We start from the raw sequence: 14,866 nt of genomic DNA, 5'->3' as shown, positions 1-14,866 counted from the left end.
ACCATACCTCCCCTGAGTCGTGTAAAACAAAAGCAGCAACTCTGATAATGTTTGGACTTGCCTTTACGTAAAGCAAAATTGCTTCCATTCCGATCCTGCTAACTTCATTTTTACTGTGGTCGTCTTTTTAATTGGTTAATTTTGAAATCAGCTTTCCTTTTCCATGTGTGTTGTGCCGTCATTACAAGTATATTTAATTGGTCGTTCCGAGAGTTTTCTGGGTTTATGGCTTGTTTGGATGACCGGAATGGAAAGCTGCGTTGAACTGGCTCGGGTTGTACCACCGCCAGCCTTGGCCTAGGTGTCCTGGGAGGGCTTTGTCAGCACTCGAGATTCAACGTCTCGATTCCTGAGGGAGGGCTCTAGAGTTGCCTCAACATTTCAAAGACTCTGGACAAGCTGTCCGTTGTATGAGAGCAGGAGAAGCGGGTGCCCTTTACGTTTAAGTCCAAGGAGTTCACGAGAAAAAAGGAGACTAGTGAAACAAGATGGGCCTGGTCATCTTTTTTAGTTTGGATTTAAAGCCCACTGATAGGCTTTAATGTTAAAAGGTCCTCTCCTGTCCTCCCTTTTCTAAATAGGGACACCAAGGCTGAAAATTATTTCACTAAATGATGTTTTTAAAAGCCAACTGAGGTAGGAGAGGCCAGAATTCAAAACACCTGTATTCTCGGTCCACTGCTTTTCGATTTGCTAGCTTCTTGATCACGCCGGCACAACTCCTTGTCCGAACAGTTGCCGGGACAGCTCACTGGGTACAGGCGGTGGTTATATGTGATAGCATGTCGTAGTACCGTGGTTTAGTTTTGTTATTTTGTACTCAAACACTGCGTTCTCACTCTCTACAAAGGTAAACGGGGACTCTGCCTAAAATCCAAATCTTTAATGATGGCTCTCAGGTGATTCTTATGTGTCTCCACCGGTTTGCCCTAGGTGCTCCCGGTTCACGGCAAGCGATTCTCAGAGCCCAGTTCCCCTCTGTGGTATTACCAGTTCTGCATTGATTCTGGGCTATCGTGGTCAGGGTCCGACTCCTGCTTTGGTGGTGAATTCTTGAGATTGCTGCAGAGTTAGTGACAGTTTGAACTCTGAGTAATGGGGGGAAATGCATCAATATTTGCAGTGGACACGGGAAGGGAATGTGGCCGGAGAGCTGGTCTGCAGCATTTTAAATACTGCCTAAGAGGCTCATCCGGAAGGTAGTGAGCAGTGTGTGTGTGTGTGTGTGGGGGGGGTGTCTCAGTGAAATGGAACATCATGGAATTGGAGTTTGGTGCAGTAGTGGGCCAGGGAATACACTGAACGGCCTGTGTATCAAGGGCTTCAGCCAAAAATGTCCCCACTGACAAGTACTTCCCAAAGACCCACTAGAACGCCTCACAAAAGGGCTGGCCTTCACGATCTCCCAGATTCAGAGCATAAAGCCACCCAGCAATAAAAGAACAATTGTTTCCCCTCATTATCCTGGCATCCTCTCCCTGCATTTAACCTGGTATGACCAGTCTGAAATAGAAACTCCAGGGTTAGAGGGGAAGAGAACACAGTTGGAGGACACAGTTGACCGCAATGTAACCACATTCCCTTCTCCAAAGGTGAGTGGCTGCCTGCCCTGAACCTGATGGGAGGAGAGGGATTAGAAGTCTTTGCTTTAGAGACCAGGTTGATGTGATGACTTCTGTCTTGGGCTGAACAGTTCTAATTTCTGAACTGAGATAGTTTTTATGGCTTAGGAGTGATGAGAGATTTGTCTTTCGCCTGAGTGAGCGAAACTGTCCAGGTAGGAAGGGGAAGATTAAGTGGACCGAATCAGTTTAATGGGCATGATGGGAAACCAAAGGTTTGAGTTTTAAGCCACAAATTGCACTTGTCAACAGGCCAATTACATCTCAAAGTGAGGGCATTCAAGAGTCATGGAACTGGTTTTTGGGCATTTCTTGTGTAAATTAGGCACATGAATCTTATTTTGGTATCTAATGTCCATGCTATTGGTGCCACAGTTGACACAGATGGTGAGCATCCGATTTAAACCCAGTTCGAGATGACTATTGTTTACCATAGATAAATTGGAACCTAGAAATGAATGGGAGTGCCAGTCAGAACACCTAAACCTAATCCTATGGAGTCTCCTTGACTTCATTTCTTACCTTCACGAGAAGGTCCTTCGCCTCCTTCTCAAGCCATCGAGGGTAGAAGGGATTGTCCATACGGATGGAGTGGAAAAGCTCTTCTTCATCTTGCCCATGGAAAGGGGACTGACCAATCAGCATCTCATAGAGGAGGACGCCGAAGGACCACCAGTCAACCGAATGGTTGTATTTCTGACCCAGCAAGATCTGTGTGGCCAAGAGGCAGAGATGTAATTAACAAACATGAGGTGGGTGAGTGGAAACTCTGCTTCAACACCAGTCGGTAAATAGTTGGTGGTGATGACACAGATCACACTGAAAACTGTATCTTTTGAGAAGCCGATGATTGAATAGCAACGAGTGGGCAGTGCCAAACTGAGCAAACATTTTTTGGTTTTAATTTTTACTCTTTCTCTGGCCTTATTTACAACTGACCTGTGCCATTCGCCTTCATTTTCCCGCCTGCGATGTGAGGACTTGGGTGCCAGACTCGGACCTAAGGAAGCCGGTGTGTATCTGTGCTCTCCTGTGAAGAGCTAAACCAAACCCACGTGTTCTACTGACTTCTACTGTCCTGAGACTTTGCATAAACTTTCAGTAGGTAATTACACATCCCAGAGGTCATCTGACCAAATCCATTCCCATCCAGCCACCGCTGTAGCACTAATGAGTCCCTTCTACGGCCACCATTGAAGAAGCCGATTTAGTGGGGCGCCTCATGGCTCCGTCGGTTAAGCGCCCGACTCAAGATTTTGGCTCAGGTCATGATCTCAGGGTTGTGAGATTGAGCCCCCCGTCGTGCTGGGCAAGGAGCATGCTTGGGATTCTCTCTCTCTCCCTCCCTGCCCCTCCCCCTTCCCCCCACTTGAGTTCTTTCTCTCAAAAAAAAAAAAAAAAAAAAAAAAAGACTTAAGGAATATGCCAAAAGAGACTAGGATAACAGACTTCAGATCCAGAAATCCGCTGAGAGTAATGGGCAGCTCGACATTGGTGCTTTGGGTAGAACTGGTCTGGTTTGTCCTTTAGGGAAACGGGTTTAAAGTCTGGGATCCCACCTAACTTTTACAAAGATAGCTGCCCTTTCACCAGTCCTCTCTTCTGGCAGAAAAGAGTTTTGTATTCTGTAGCCTGTATTCAGCCGCTTCCTTATTTAATGTTGGGAGGTAGAGTACCTTTAACTCTGCTCAGTGCTTGTCGTCCCAACAAACCAAGCTGCGACCTTTCTAACCCCGTGCGTAGTGTCCGTGAGCAGATGCATGGATAAACAATGTGATTACACATGCAGTAGAATATTACTCCGCCTTAGAACGAAATCCTGACCCATAGAGAGACCTTGAGGACACTGCACTAAGTGAAATAAGCCAGACTCAAAAAGACAAATACTGTATGATTCCACTTCTGGGAGGTCCCTAGAAGAGGCTGATAGTATATAGGGACAGAAAGTAAAATGATGGTTGCTGGGGGTTTGGGGAAATGGGGAGCTGTTTAATGGGTGTAGAGTTTCAGTTGTGCCAGATAAAATTCTGGAGACTGGTGGTATAATAATGGGAATATACGTAACACTCACTGAATAATACTCTTAAGAATGGAAAGATGGTGTATTTTACAGTATGTATATTTTACCACAATTAAAACCAGTACATAGTAGGAACACAATAACAATTTGTTAAATGAAGAAGAGAAGAAAATCCTTGTCTTTCATGACTGCCACTCCCAGGATGGGTTGGGGACAAGCTTCTTTATAACCCCAAATGGAGAAGCTGTCATAGTATTGAAGCACAAGATGAAAAGGCGTGACTGGGACCCTCTTGGGATGGCCATCCTTCCCACCCTGCAACTTAAAGCCCAGCTCCGTGCCCCCCCCCCCCCAGGTGAGCACATACACGTCAACACACGAAGGTCATTTTACTGTTAGTTCCTCATCTGAAATGGAATTTCTTCTTAAATGGGCCTTGGGAATGAACGGTTTAATTACAGCACTGGTGGCTTTAGGAAAGAAAAATGAGGCTGTTTTCTAGACATTCCATGTCTTGATGCTGGGGAACGTTTTGATGCGGCAGAATGAGGTGCACAGCTGCCGTCTCTGACTGCTCCCCCCCCCCCAGGCCTTTCCTTGGGGAATGAGATACGTCTGGAGTGAGGCTCTGGGATATGGGGGAAGTGACCCCAACACAAGAGTTGATCGACCCCAACAAAACTGACACGGCCATGCAAAATGGCGTGGGTTCTACCTCTGGCTCAGTCCCTTCTTGTGTGGTTTGGGACAGACTCCTCCCCCCACCCCCCGCCTCATTTGTGAAAAGTGGTGATAACATTTGGCTGACTTATTACTGGGTGGTTGTGAGAACCCAGTGAAAAGTAGGGAAGACAGAGTGCTGTGTCCTATGGAAATGACTATATGTTCTAGGATAAGTACCTGTTTTGGTCGACTGGTACCCACTTGTGAAAATAAAGATCAAGTGGCAGATTTTTGCAATCCGCCACGGACTTCCAGCATAAACATGCTAGCCACTATCCTTAACTCAAGTTTTAAAGGCTAAAGTTGACTTTCAAGTTTAGAGAAAATAGAGTATTCCTTAAGGCAAAGTTTTAAAGTAGATCCGGGGAGAGTGATAAAGAAAACAAGGGTGCGTGTGTGAGCACAGACCCACAATCTTTGTTCAGGTGCATTTGCCTTAAATTGGGAGGGGTGGGGGAGGACTGCTTCCCATGCAGTTCCCAGGACTTGTCACGAGGGGGAGCCCAAAGCAACCAGAACTGCTCTGAGTGCCCCGTCTTGGTAAACAACTTCATCTGGAAGGACACATGAAATTGGGAGGACAGGAGACAGCTGTGGCGGGAATGAAGCCTTCCAAAGCTAGGATGCTAATAAAGATTCTGTCTTAAATTAGGAGGAAGAAGCACAATGCAGATTCACACTGCCTGAACAGAGGTACGCTGACCTGCGTTGTTTGCTATACAGTGTGTGGTTTTTCACTACGAACTCCTGAGGTAGGACCTGTGATCCCTATTTAACAAAGGACGGTGACCGGACTTCGGGAGGTTACCGGTCTTATATAAGATGTCCTAGTTAGAGAATTAGAGCGATATTCTGAACGCGGGGGGTGGGGGGGAGGGCAAGGGGGGTGTTACGACATAATGTTCTGTCCATATTCAACGTCTCCTGGATTAAACCTCAGCCTAACACGGCCATGCTCACACCACCTATATTTTTAAGGAAACTGGTGGAGACACCCTGGCTGGAGAGTGGCCCCTTTCTCTGTTTCTGTCTCAGCCCCTGCTGCCTTCTCACGGCCTCATCCTCTCTTGTCCTGTTTCCTCCCCCCATCTTTCCTCAAATAATTCAGATACTAAAGACGTTGCCACGGGACGTCAGTCTCCCTTTGTCCCCAACCGTGAGAGCGATCCGCTTCTCCCTCTGCCTGGCCGACTAGTGAGTCACCTCTGTGTGAGGCTCCCGGCGGTGACGGGCTGTCAGAGTTTACGAAGTGACCACCCAGCGCCTCTCCACTTTCGTCTCCAGGTGACCCCTGCTCTCTCCAGGGAGCTGCTGCTTGGGTACTGGAATCCCACATGGATTTACTAAGTGGCTAGTGTATGTTAAAGAGAGGGTGTTTCCACGTGTCTTTCCCTAGTCATTGTCAAAATGAGCTTGGGCCCCCAGTTCTACGTTGGACCCTCAGCCCTATAACCGGAAGACCTAGAGTTTTATGCCTCAGGAGGGATGGACTGGGGGTACTCCCCAGCTTGGGGAGTGCAGTCTGCGTTTGTTTGTGCATCCTTCCTGATGTTGCTCTGAAAGGCATTTATTTCTATAATTTGGGTTCTCCTGTCTGGAGATAACCCGTGTCTGCCAGGTGGGCTTCATGGCCCTTGTCCCACCTGCTCTGTCCTCCTGTGTGTTTTTAATGCTCTGCCTGGCCGAGCCAACTTTTCCTTTGCTACAGGGTCCCTTCCCTGGAGATAATGGGATACACATAAAAAACAGCACGAGGCAGCATATACTTAGAGCCGCAAGAAGGGAAGGTTAAATTTTTATTTTATTTTATTAGGTTCAGAGGCAGGAGAGCACACTTCCTTTTTTTTTTTTTTTTTTTTTTTTTTTTTTTTTTAGGAGGGGACAGTTGGTCAGTGTGTAAGACAAATATTGAAAAATGGGTAGTACTTTCATGGGTAGAGAAGGGAGAGGCTAGCGAGATTTATTGTATAAAAGGGGGCCAGCGGCGGGGAAGTCTAGCGTCAGTTCACAGATGGGCATTGAGGCTGTGGGGTCATTTAGCCAGAAGGTTGATGGGTGCTCCGAGCTGAGGGGTGGAGACATTAGGATGGCTAAATCACGGGCTCTGACTGTGAGAAATCGTTTACTGGTACCTGGGATTACACATGCGCTGTGGTAGCAGGGGGGAGAAACAACTGTTTCAGGAAACCAGAGGCATCTTCAGGGAGACGACGACTTTGGGGGTCACCTTGGGGATAACCACGGGCCAAAGCCTCAGAGCGTGTGGTTAAGGAATAGGAGAGATGAATGCAAAATGCAAGGCCAGGGACATACTATTAAGGACCGATTTCCAGGGTTTTAGCTTGTGCTCAGCTGACAACGGGGGTGTCGTGAAGGTTTTCAAACGGTGGAGTGACAGGCTGGCCTATTGGAAGGGTTAGTGTGGTGTCTCGGTGGAGCAGTGGCCTTCCGGACGGTGCATGTGCTCCAGGGGTCAACCAGATGGTACAGCGAGACGGGGGAAGAGAATGTCAGAACTTGTATCTGTGTTGATTTTTGAAAAAAATTAAGAGTGACACCGGTGCCCTTGTTTAGAACTTCGAACAGTAACTGAGGTCTCCTGAGGGAGGACGGGAAGCCCCCTCTCAGAGGAAGCGTGGTGGCTACATTTGTGCGTTTGCGTTCAGCATATTGTACGGTGTGTTACCATCATTACTATTACTTATTATATGTGTCGTGTGCCCAACGATGCTGGGTTCTCTCTCAACTCATTTCCACAAAATGGCAAATCCTTAAAAAGTTATCTGCAAAGGGGCTTGAAGATAATGGTAAAGAATACAGACATGTATTGTTTGGTCTCTCGTACTCTTAGCACCAGCTCTCGGCACCCACGTCGCGTCGTAAGAGGGCTAAAAACAGTGCCAGTGACTTTGAGACTTGTTATGTTTGGCCCGTGACAGCTGGGGCAAGAAGTTGTTTGGGCTGGTCATATTGATTTTTGGAGTTAAAACTGTAGTCCTAGATACTATTGCTCATGGAGAACATCCAGTAAGAAGATAAGGGGCAAGAATGGAAGAGTGTGGGGCGCCTGGGTGGCTCGGTGGTGAAGCGTCTGCCTTCAGCTCAGGGCATCCCAGGGTCCTGGGATCGAGTCCCGCATCGGGCTCCTTACTCAGTGGGGAGCCTGCTTCTCCCTCTGCCTGCTGCTCTCCTGCTTGTGCGCGCACTCTCTCTCTCTCTCTCAGACAAATAAATAAGTAAAATCTTAAAAAAAAAATGGTGAAGACAAGCATGGTGGAAGATGAGGGAGACTGAAGGTGCAGAGAGAGGTCGGTCTGCACACAGCCCTCGTGTGCAGCTGCCTTTGTGAAGTACTCGGAAAAACAAATACAACTCCTGAAACAAACTACTTAACATCTTTTGACTTTTTTTCCAGGGGAGGAAGGAGCAGTGGGGCCATGTGGAGTGGGGCAAGCGTCCACGCACACCCTTCAGGCAGCACACCCTCACCTCTGGGGCGATGTAGTCAGGGGTTCCGCAGAAGGTGTTTGTCTTGGCATCTCCTAACATGTTCTCCTTGCACATCCCAAAGTCCGCTATTTTGATGTGTCCGTCCTTGTCTAACAAGATGTTATCTAGCTTCAGGTCTCTGAAACACAGAAGCAAAGCAAAATCTCACTTTAATACATTTTTTGTTAAAACAGAATTGCCGCACGTGGGGCAGTCACTCGTCCCATCCCAGCCTCAGAGCACCAGGAGTGTCTGCTTTGCTGGTCCTCCTCTTCCCTTCCAAGCCCGTACTTCAATCTATGGCTCTACCCATGGGCTCGCTGCTGCCTTCTTGGTGTTTGCTCCTTGACGAGCATTTCCTGTTTGGGACTTCACCTGGCCCTTCTTGGCCCAGGTCGGCTTTCTCAGGCCTGACTCTGACAGACTTTCGTATCCGCCAGGCCCAGGGAAGCACTTGGTGCATCTCCGGAGCTGTGTACGGATGGCTGCATGGCGGTGGGATGGGTAATGTGTTCTCTCTCCAGGGTAGCATCCTTCAGTTCTAAGGTGCCTTCAAGAAACAATATGGGGATGCGAAGAAACAGCCAGCGATGAAATGCCATCAGGGGCTCGTAGCTGGGGATGCGTCTGACGTAGGGTGGTATTGAATACTGCACAACACGTCCACCTGTCTACTTGGGTACAAGATGGTGGTATGGACAGCACTGACTTCTCAAGGGAATGGCTGGTTTCAGATTCCTTTTTCTGACTGACCAAGGAGTGCCACTCGATGTAATAACAGGCAAGACACGGACCCGAGGCTCTTTATCCCAGTGTCTTTCTTCCACGGCGAGGGAAGAAAGGCCTGAACCACACACTCGTTTTATGCGATTTCCCAAGTATTTCTGACTCTTTATGGATTAATTATACTGCACCTAATTCCAAGACTGATGGAGGAAGGCTGCTCCTATCTAAGAATAATTCTAGAACCAGAATCCATGTGATGCCAGAAACCATGTCAAGAAATTCCTCTTTGCGAGACTCCTAACTGTGGCCCTGCAGAATGGATGTGTAACTCTGTGCTCCCTCCTACCAGTTTGTAGTTGTGGACCTCATTATTCTTTTCAGGTTGCTTTGAAATAAAGCTTGCCTTTCCACAAAACAAAAAAAAAAAAAAAAGAAAGAAATTCCTCTTTCCTTAGAGAACTAGTATCCTTGTCGAGCACCCATTCCATTTTTTAGGTAAATATGACTAAGAAGATTAAAAAAAATCAATTATGCCTCCCTGTGATTGTACTAGAATACTGCTATTACATGTGATACTCTGAATATTTGGAAAATGACCTCAAGTTTTGTCTTGTCTTTCCTTCACCAAGGATCAAGAATTTTGTACCTCATACGGCCTGGTTTTCAGATGCTTCAGCATTCTGGCCCTTGCCCTCCAAATAGCTTGAATTTATCAATTTCCTTCTTAAAATTTGGTGCTGAGACAGGAACCGGTATCTTCCAGATGTATAATCGCATTGTGCCAATGACGGTGGCACTGCCAGCTTTTGTCTTGACCTCCTGACCCTTCCCTGCGGCAGCCTGGCGGTTGCCCTGCTGGGTCCTGACACTCGGTCACAGTAGCGGTTACAGTGAGCTTACTGGAAACTAAAACCTTCGGGTGTGTTTTTCTTTTCCTACGTGAAGCTCCGTTATGCCCACTCCTTCTCACTCTGTACCCATGAAATCGTTTTAAAGGTCCCCCAAACGCTACACTTGACACCACTTGCTTTAAACTTTTTTTTAATTGATAGCAGCTTATGAATTCCAGTTTGTTACAGAACGTTCAGCTTTCTTTTCCTTTACGTCTTCTGCCCTTGGATTTCTGAACTTCCCGAAACCCAAGTTTAGGATGTGAGGCCGGTGGTGGCTACCATGGTCTTCCTTGTTAGAGAAGGTGACTTGGGAGAAAATAGGGACAGCTGTCGGTTTACTCTTTTCTGTACCTCCTCTTAGACAGTTTGCTCATCGTTCCCTTCTCCAAGATTCTGGTCCCAAAGGGCCTCGCAAGTAGCCCTGTCTCCTCTACCTCAGGTGGCTGGACTCAGTCGGATCATTCAGGTTTTCTCTGTGGGGCTGTGAGGCTGTGAGAAGGCAGCACTAATCTGTCTCGGTTAGGTGTCTGGTACTTAGGGCTGCTGATGGATGTCCTCTAGCATGGCCTTATGGGAACAGCAGACCAGCTAGTGAGAGGAGAAAAAAGAAGTGGCTAGGTCAAGAGCAGAGACAGAGCCTGTGTAAACCCAAAGAGGAGACAGTGATGAGAGAGAAGCTACTTTGGTTTCTGACGGGTCTGCATTCTCAGTCCCAGTTGCTCAAGGAGGCTGAGATTGCACTTAAGCAAAAGTTTGAGTGCTCTTCAATATTCACATTAGCCTAAAGTCCCCACACTCTTTGCTTTGCTTCTCGTTAAACAGTAAGCTTCCTGAGGGTGGAAATATGTACTGTTTGCTGTTTGCTCTACTGTGACAGCTCTGAGGGGGGGTAGCACGTATGGAGCATTCAATAAATGTTTGCTGAAGGAACCGTCACCCACCAGGGATTGGCTCACCACCAGCAATTATGAGTTGCTGTGAAGTCCTGAGTAACTGTTTCCTTCCATTGCTTTCTCCACCTTCTGCTAGAGTAAATTAGCCAGGGAGAGTGAGCGTGGAATGCGGCTGTGTTTTGGCGGAGTGACGCTATTAGCAGATGTCTCTAGAGTTGACCTCTTCCATCTGGGCCAGTTTGGTCCATAATCTCCATAAACCAGGGCATCACAGACTGTTGCTGTCTGGCTGGGGTATCTCCAGGACATGTGAGACGGTATCTCACGTTCATATCCATATTGGTTGTTTCTCTCTCTTCCTAACTCAAATGCGGTCACACTTCCATTATCAGGACCAATACGTCCGTCCAATATATCTGTCTTTCCTTAGGTCTTCTGATTCCTATTCCTTAATTTTAATTGAGTACACTTTCATTGTGATTTATGAATTCCAGTAAATCCAAGTATAGGTCTATTTAACTCCTCATGCTATTTCTAACCTGCACTCCCCACAATATTTTTTCCATGTATTAACATCCTTATTTTTTTTAATTTAAATTCAGTTAGCCAACATATAGCACATCATTAGTTTCTGCACTCTACACAATATTGGTATCATTTTGGGTTTCTGCTGTAAGGAACATATTTGCATCGCCTATAGCCATGTACACGTGTTCCTCGACATTTGGCTGAAGGATGGTTTGGGGGTCATCATTGGAGAGCCAGCTATCTAGCTGTAGTGCTATCTGCAGATTCTGAAGATAATGAGCATTGTATCTAATATTAATATTGGATTTTCTCGCTCTTGAATGCATTTCATTATTTGATTCTCTCGACCGCCCTTTGATCTGGAATTATTATTCTTATTCACATCTTTCTGATGGAAAGAAAGACTCTTAAGGGTTGTACAACTTACCCCAGCTCAGACAGTCAGTGGGCTAGGATGCAAACCCAGACCTTCTCTTCTGCATCCTCTAAACCAAGCTCACCTAGTTTTTCTCATTGAACTGAACTTGCTAAGATTCTGAGTCTTCTGTGACTACCCGGGTGAATTTTAATCCTAAAAATAAATGTTCTCTGGGCCTCAGGCTAGGAAAACGAGCATTTGATTTTCATTCCACCCTCTAAGGTGATCCAAGTGTTAGGGGTTGGGAGAGAAAAGGTCATTGATACTTTGAGAGATTAAGTTAGAATGGGAAAGGTCCAGAAGTCTGCCAGGCAGAGCCAGACCTCCATGAGGGTAAGGAATGAGGGCAGAGGAGGGCGAACTGGAAATGCCATAGAACCCAAAGGCCAGAGTGTTCGTAGGTACATCAACTATTTACTCCTCACATATCCCTTACAGAACACCAGCTCAGCCAAGCTACATCCCCACTAAGCTCCAAGGACTTATCTGGAAAATGGGTACAATGATGCCTGCCTTGCTTATCCCACACGACCTGGTGAGCCTTGAATGAGGTAATCCATGAGAAAGCATTTGTAAGTGGCTTCAAATATAGGGGTTGGGCCAGTGTTATCACTGATAACATATCCTCTTAAGGTGACTTTCAGTTCTAATAGTCCTAAGAATCTAGAATCTCCAATCTTTTTTGTCTGCGTATTTTCCAGCTTCTCATTTTTACGTTTAACCCAAACCATGGCTGAGACATCTTTTGAGATGTCACTCCTTTTATAATACCAACAGATGGTAAAGGACGATGTTGCCACCTGCCTCTCTACTTCTCTCAGACTCAATTCTTGGGACTGCTTAGCCTCAGCCTTTCCAATAAAAGTGGACCCATTTGTTTAATGTTCCTTGCTTGACCTCCTTACTTCTGTTTCTGTGCCTTTTCTGGAATCACTTCTTCCATTTGCAAAGGCTCTCCTCCTCTCTCTCTCTCTCTCTTTCAATATCCCCTTTCTGATAGGAATTTTTTTTGGCAAACCCTCCCCTAATTCTGAGGACACCATTTCTCTTCCTGTTGACACTTTTAATTAGAATCGGATTCACTTTTTTTTTTTTTAGAGTGTCTCTTCATATACTCATACTTTATCTCCAAAAATATATAAAATAAAATAAAAACCCAGGAAGTGACTTCATTAGGTATCCAGGGATTGGGACTTCAGTAGCTTTTGGGTGCACCGCAATGCTTAATAAAGGGCTGCACATTCTGGGGTTGGTCCGTCTACATCACCAGCTGTAGTGGGTTGAATAGTGGCCTGCCCCCCCCCCCCACCAAAGATCATATGCTATCCCCTAGAATCTTGTGAATGAGACCTTCTTTGGGAAAAGGGTCTTTGCAGATGTAATTAAGGTAAGGATCTTGGAATGAGATCATCTTGGATTATCCAGGAGGCCAAGTACCCCGTATATCCTAAGAGATATACAGGGAAGACAGAAGAGGTGCAGGGAGACAAGAAAGCTGTGGGGAGACAGAGGCAGACAGGAAGAATGCTGTCTAAAGCCAAGGAGCGCCTAAGCCACCAGACCCCAGAAGGGGCAAGGAAGCATTCTTCCTGAGAGACTTGGGAAGTAGGGTGGCTTGATTTTGGACCTCTGGACTCCAAAACTGGGGGGGAACGAACTTCCGTTGGTTTAAGGCATCGAGTTTGTGATAACTCTATAGCAACGCTTCAAAACTAATATACCTCTTTTGTAAACAAACCCAGAAATCATAAACCCAAGTGGTCAGAAGAAGGAATTTAATAGAATCCCCTTGTTAATTCAGTTGCCAAATGGACAGTTAGGTCAGTAAAGCTACACACGGGGCGTCGAATGATTTTTAACGCAAGTCGGTTCCATTCGCGTGTACTTGCCGGGCGACCTCTCCTTAGCTTTAATTATTTGATGGTGTCTTGCAAGCATTCTCTACAACTTCAGTGAATACGCAGCTAAACAAAGCCAATATTCACTCTTATTGGTGCATAAAAAGCCACAGAAAACATGATTTCTCATACGTGGACATAGGAAAGACCCTCAACTGGGTAGAGTTTGTGATATTAAAGACAATTAAGGACTATGGGTCTTTTCGTTCTGAGTGTCCATTTATACGACGAAAGGCTTGTGCTGGGGAGAAGCAGACTCTACTGGGGCATGTGGGCTTTTCTCTCAAGAGGTTCCTTTCAGCTCTAAGACCTCTCTCGCTTTCCAGTCTTTTTTTTTTTTTTTCCTCCTCGCTCCAATCCACCCATCCCACGCAAGCTCCCGAGTGCCCCAGTGCAGGTGTATTTTATGTATATTGCAGGCATTACAGATGTAAAGAGGAAAAAAGTAACAACCCATAGATTCTGATCAAGGTTTTCAATGTTCTGATGGGTATTTTTCAATTTCCTGGAGATAAAGAAATTCTATAAAACCGCTTTTAAATATATTATTTTGTAGACCAAAAAAACCCACCATATATCCAAAGGTTGCCGAAGAGACTGCTTAAGAAGAATGACTTGCAAACCTAAGACTGTTCTGTGCCTCTGAATAGGGCAGCTCTCCAGTGACTCGGCCCTCTGGGAATGGAGAGGTTTCTCAAAGTGGATTTTCAGCCAGTACCCTGTGAGCACCTTAAATAATATTGACCATGGAACGCTTCTGCGGTATATTGTACACAGTTTGCAGCCTTCAGCACTCAGTGTGGAGCATCATCTAACCTTTCTTTTGTTGAAGTAGAGTGGACATACAATATTATATTTTTCAGGTGTACAACATAATGATTCAACAGTTATATGCCTCATGCTATGCTCACCCCAAGTGTAGTCACGATCTGTCACCATACAACCCTTTCACCAGACTGTTGACTGTATTCCCCATGCTGTAATTTTCATCCTGGTAATTTATTTGCTTTATAACTGGAAGTTTGTACCTCTCAGTCTCCATTTATTTTGCCTATCCCCCCACTGCCGTACCTTCTGGCAACCAGCGGTTTGTTCTCTGTATTTAAGAATCTGTTTCTGTTTATGAGTCTGTTTCTGTTTTGTTTGCTTTGTTTTTTAGATCCCACATATAAGTGAATTCATATGGCATTTGTGTTTTTATGTCTGACTCACTTCACCTAGCATATTACCCACTGGATCCATTCACATTGTTGCGAATGGCAAGATTTTATTCTTTTCTATAGCTGAGTAATATTCCATTGTATATTTATACCATATCTTTTTCATTTATTCATCTATTGATGGACACTCATGTTGCTTCGAGAGCTTGGCTACTGTAAATAATGCTCCAATAAATGTATGGGTGGATATAACTTTTCAAATTAGTGTTTTTGTTTTCTTTGGGTACATACTAGAAGAGGTAATACTGGGTGATATGGTATTGGTATTTTTAATTATTTTAGAAACCTTCATACTGTTTTCCATAGTGGCTATATGCACCAACACTGCGTGAGGGTTCCCTTTTCTCCTTATCTTCACCAACACTTGTTATTTCTTGTCTTTTTTATTTTAGCCATTCTGACAGGTGGCATGTGCTATCTCATTGTGGTTTTTATT

General features: G+C 45.6%; 1 protein-coding gene across 10 annotated transcripts in view; it reads right to left on the bottom strand.

Moving 5' to 3' along the window:
• PRKCQ (protein kinase C theta) overlaps positions 1-14,866 on the bottom strand; it is a 169,236-nt gene that overhangs the window by 9,115 nt on the left and 145,255 nt on the right. For all 10 annotated transcript variants that reach the window (XM_026478723.4, XM_048219454.2, XM_057304676.1 and 7 more), the window contains 2 exons: positions 7,855-7,993; positions 2,145-2,333 (listed from right to left, as the gene is read on the bottom strand). In XM_026478723.4, the coding sequence (XP_026334508.1) occupies positions 2,145-2,333; positions 7,855-7,993 (328 nt within the window). The remainder of the gene's footprint in view (positions 1-2,144; positions 2,334-7,854; positions 7,994-14,866) is intronic.

The sequence above is a fragment of the Ursus arctos genome, unplaced genomic scaffold (genome assembly GCF_023065955.2).
Source record: "Ursus arctos isolate Adak ecotype North America unplaced genomic scaffold, UrsArc2.0 scaffold_30, whole genome shotgun sequence".
Classification (NCBI taxonomy): domain Eukaryota; kingdom Metazoa; phylum Chordata; class Mammalia; order Carnivora; family Ursidae; genus Ursus; species Ursus arctos.
Note: the sequence above shows the minus strand (reverse complement) of the source record. Positions and strands in the feature narration are given on the sequence as shown.